Raw genomic sequence first — 4,789 nt, forward strand, 5'->3', positions numbered from 1 at the left:
TGATCTTCATGGAGAACATTCATCGACAACACAAAAAGAGGTAGCCTTTGGTTTTGTGCAACTGAATGAAATTGCTGCCACGAGTCATGCATTAGGGGTTGATGTATTGATGCTCAAGTTTCCCCGAACAATACGATCGAGCAAGCCAATAGTTGGGTTGTGTTGGATGGCATATCATACGACTGGTGAAGATAAAAGGAAATTGACAGCTACAACTCACTAAACCAAACAAGACAATTGGCAGCTTTAAGCAATCTAGACATCCACATGCTATAAAGGAATTGAAACCTTATATCATTCAAAAATCTGATTATGTACCACTATACTTGAGATTCACGAGTGTCGGTTTCGGAGATGTCATGAATGCATTTACAATGGTGGTTGTTTATTCACAAGGCAAAAAATCAAAGTAGACACTCTTCCTATCTCACCTCACTCATTTCATCGTCCTGCCTCAGCTAGTTGAATAATCAAATTCTTAAGATCGTTTGTCGCACTTGCTTTCCGAGACATGGCTCTGAGTCTGCGGCATTCAGCTTCCAGCCTAGCTACCTTCTTTATGCTCTCTAAATGCCGTTTGCCGGCTGTTTCTGCTGCTTGGGTGCTCAAATCACGCTCAATAATCCTAAGTTCTAGCTCATCCGACATAGAAAGGACTTTGGCTTTGAGGGCCACATTCTCTTTTTCAGCAGCATCAAGCTTAGGGCCGAGATCAGAACATATAACTGAAGAAGCTTCACTCTTGGCTGCTTGAAGCTGGGCATGGACATTGGAAAGCTTAGTCTCAAGCTCGGCCTTTGTTGATTCCCACTCACGAGTTTTCTTGACCACAGCTTCTGGGATCTTCTGCTCTTGCTCTTCCCTCACCTGTCTGAGCTGCCTCACACATTCCTTAAGTGCTCCATCAAGATGACTGATTCGATCTTCTAGTGTCGAGTTCCTTTGTGTTGCAGCCTCCAGTTGTTTCTTTAGCACCAAGACTTCATTTTCAGCCTTCTCCCATCCTACCATTGAATATCGAAGATAAAAACTTACGATGAAGTACATAGGCACAAAAATGCAAATCCGAATGCAATGTCAAATAGATTTAACGCAGAACGGTTGAAGTAGATGTCATCCTCAAATCTGAAACTCCATGTGATTTCACTCTTACTCGATTGAAAGCTTCCAATCTTGTTACCCAGACATTAGTGCTAGTAAGGCTAGTATCCTCCTTCACTTTCTCCACTTGCTTTATTGATGTCTCTCGGCTGCGAGACTGCAGGAGGAGGAAGTAGTTATCGATGATGACGGTGGCGCTTTAGGTTGTTTGGAGCACTTGATGAAGAGGGGCAAGTCCTCATCCACTCGGGACTCTTGGTCCATTACAAAGCCAAGAAACAACTAATTACGAGCCGCCTTTTTTCTAAGAGGATGGCCAGCAGAGCAAGAATCGAGTTGATCAAAGCCCCTCGAGCACACCCCAGCCGATTGGTCAAACCGAAGCTACAAACCCACCACAGAGAGAATCCAGTGTGTGAACAAAACTAACACAGAGCATGAACCTTCCCAATATTAACATAACCCGACACCGAAACTTCAATCACAACATCGAATGAACTTTTGACATCACAGACTAATAGCATAATCAGAGCAAGAAACAACTAAAGTTCATCTTTTGAGCTTCCAAGGCACGACCCAACACTCTATTCGGCACAAGAGACGCACATCCCATTACGAACAACCTCCGCACCAGTGTCGCTTAATCTCAATCTCATGAAGCGAACCTACCCATGATGCATCATCAAGCTAGAGTACACTTGCTCATCAACATGGAACAGAAATAAGAAAGAAGAATCCGTGACACCAGAAAAAGAGAGAGAGAGATAGACGACGTCTACCTGGCCGCGAAGGAGACGGAGACTCGGAGAGAGGTTGCTCGCAGGGTTGGCCAGTAAGGGCGCTCCGCAGAGGAAAGAGGGAGAGAGCGGAGTGGAGGTCGCAAGAGGGAAGCGAAGGGCGTCGGCGTCGGCGTTGGCGTCGGGCGCGTAGGCGGAGGCCGAGGCGTGGGCGTCGGAGTCGGGGGCGACGGACTTCGATGCCGACGGAGACAACCGGCGGAGGGGCGTCGCGTCGGCGTGGGGGCGATGGAAGCAACCAGCGGAGGCGGAGGGGCTCAACCTTTCTTCTCCAACAACCTCGCCTCCGAGCCTTCCGGTATGTGGGGGTCTCGCTCGGCGGGTGACGCGCCGACGTTGAGGGGAGCTCGAAGAGGCCTGCTTCTCCTCCGCGCGCTGCATCGCGATCCCGGGAACGCCGGAACGAACAACGGAGCGAAGCGAGCGAGCATCGGAGTAGGGGCGGCCGTAATGTGGTTCGTCGGCAACGGCAGGGGGAACGGCCGCTTGATGCACGGCGGAGCAGCAACGAGCGCGGGGAGAGAGAGATTTTTAGATTCAAATTTTCGAGAGGAAAGAAATGGAGAGGACAGAGGAACGAACGGGGCTTCTCTTTCCTTCGTTTGAGAAAGAAAACAAAAGCTTAAGCCGCAATAAATGCTTTGACAGGAGAGAGAGCGTGCAGGCTAGGAGGAGAGAGGGCTCGGCAGGCTAGGAAGAGGAGAGAGAGAGGTCATTATGCTAGTTACCTCTCCTTACGCTTTCAAGTATAAAAAACTCGACGAATGAGATGGTTCAAATTTATAGTTACATATAAATTCCTCTCTTCGATATATCTAGTGATTTTGCATCAATTCAAGACAGATCAACTTAGTTGAAGAACTCAATAGCTCTACGAAATATCAGACAAACATTTAGTTATGACAATGTATAATACCCATCGAATTGGATGAAAAATACACTTTTAGTTATGACGAAGTCATATTCAGATCCCAATCTTTCTCACTTGAAACAATCTTAGGATTTTGCTCACCATTTTATAAAGGAGCCTTATACAATTCTTTATAATTAATACACATGCATAGGGCGGTTTGCATTCATGAATTATAGTACATTGAGCCGAATAATAGAAAAAACCACATTATTTGATAAAATTATATATTTTTGCTGAAGAATGGATTGATATTATTCAATCAGATCAGTCATTAAACATTATAAAGGATTCATTCATTATTTACAGAGCCATATAAAAAAACAAACCGATTCAAATCAAGGAGCATAAGGATCAATTTGACCAACATCAAAGTTTACGGATGAAGTTGAGCATTGACTAGGAATTCGAGGACTAAATTTTGGTATTGTCTCTTCATTTTATTCAAATAATCTCCATTGGATTTTCCTCGTTACTCTAGACGAACTGTGTACATTTAGATTGGTGGTAAGTTCTTAATCAATTCTAACTATTATTACTAAGTCAAGATAATTTATGCCTCACAAATTATTAGGTTGTGTTTTTCACAATACAATCAAAGTTGTTTTAATGGAGCGTATTGATTAAAATCTAATGGAGATTATGCACAGATGGAGGAAAATTTCTTGTCTGCAAACGGGACAAAGCTTTTAATTATGTGGATCCAACACGAATCTATTGCCTCACTGGATTTGACTTAGCATTGCTCTAGATGCTCCAAAATCATTTATCCTACCCAATTTTTTATGGCCGACAAAACAAAAAGACAAGGAATCCCATTACGTCTATTTCTCAAAGGACAAAGACCATATTGTCAAGTCTGCCACCGGTACTATTTTATTACAGTAATCCAAAGCTGAAATCTCCATTTCCTTGGGTAATAGTCCAACCAATTTGTATATAATTGCGAATGGTTGAGCATATCATACTGCACGTGTCTGTACGGCGCCGAGAGGTTGATGTCATACAGTTGAAAAACAAGAAGACAAGCACCTCCTTACTGGATTTAACTCAGCACTGTTGTAGGTGCTCTAAAATCGATTATCCTACTCTTTTTTTACAGCTGACAAGCAATCCCATTATGCCTTTTTTCCCGAAGGACAAAGGCCATATTATCTAGGCTGCTACCGGTACTATTTTATTACAGTAATCCAAAGCTGATGTCTTAACCTCACTGGGTAATAGTCCAACCAATTCGTATATAATTGCAAATGAGTAAGCACATCATATTGCACATGTTTGTATGACGCCGAGAGGTTGCTGTCATACAGCTGACAAAACGAGAAGACAAGCACTGCCGTTCCTTCTCTTTCTCGGAGGACGAAAACCACATTATCGAGTCAGTTAAATGCTTTCACATGCTTGAACTGCTTAATCTCATTTCTTCCTAAACAAATGAGAATATTTAGCGCTACACTTTGAGCATATAGAGATTCTCAAGGTTAAAACAAAGCCCTATAAAATTAGTAAAACAAAGCCCTATAAAAAAGTTGGTTCCAAGTATTAGGCAAGCTGGGAAGGAAGTAATGGCTGCAGTCAGCATAACGATCCTGGCAAGCTCTTTACTTTGCGCTCAGTTTGCCGCTGTAGATAGGAGTGTGTCCGTATTTTGGCAAAGCTGAGAGCATCGTTATGTTGAGAAGATATGCCGACGTTGCTAGACTATGCATGTCTTTAAGTACTTAATCTACCGGTCTCGTCTGTTCTAGGTATTCACCTTGATATGTAGTTCTACTCATCGGCATTGTCTCGCCATAACAGTTTTTGGTGGCCGTGCTAGTTGTTCTTCCAACGCTCCATTCAGCCGGGCTGTAGATGTCATACAATCACTTGATTCAATCACGTTTGTTACTTAGAGAAAATCTCGGTGTTATTTTAGTTTTCAAACTAAGTCTATCTAAAACCAACCCTTGGAGATAACAGTAGTGTAAAGTCATAATCA

At 43.2% G+C, this 4,789-nt stretch overlaps 1 protein-coding gene across 1 annotated transcript; it reads right to left on the reverse strand.

The window, feature by feature from the left end:
* Positions 1-364: 364 nt before the first annotated feature.
* On the reverse strand, positions 365-4,180 carry LOC104455445 (filament-like plant protein 3). The gene is made up of 3 exons (XM_039317702.1): positions 4,117-4,180; positions 1,881-2,273; positions 365-1,004 (listed from the first exon to the last, which is right to left on the reverse strand). The coding sequence occupies exons 1-3, from the start codon at positions 4,178-4,180 to the stop codon at positions 442-444; spliced, it is 1,020 nt and encodes a 339-aa protein (XP_039173636.1). The 3' UTR covers positions 365-441.
* Between the last annotated feature and the right edge of the window lie 609 nt (positions 4,181-4,789).

The sequence above is a fragment of the Eucalyptus grandis genome, chromosome 7 (assembly GCF_016545825.1).
Source record: "Eucalyptus grandis isolate ANBG69807.140 chromosome 7, ASM1654582v1, whole genome shotgun sequence".
Taxonomy (NCBI): domain Eukaryota; kingdom Viridiplantae; phylum Streptophyta; class Magnoliopsida; order Myrtales; family Myrtaceae; genus Eucalyptus; species Eucalyptus grandis.

Bases quoted from the DNA above. Each gene is read 5' to 3' on its own strand.
- LOC104455445 (XM_039317702.1), bottom strand. From the start codon at position 4,180: ATGTGGTTTTCGTCCTCCGAGAAAGAGAAGGAACGGCAGTGCTTGTCT. The intron at 2,274-4,116 runs GTATGACAGCAA...ATCGCGATGCAG, and splicing joins GTCTTCTCGTTTTGTCAGCT to CGCGCGGAGGAGAAGCAGGC. The intron at 1,005-1,880 runs GTAGACGTCGTC...ATTCAATGGTAG, and splicing joins TCCGTCTCCTTCGCGGCCAG to GATGGGAGAAGGCTGAAAAT.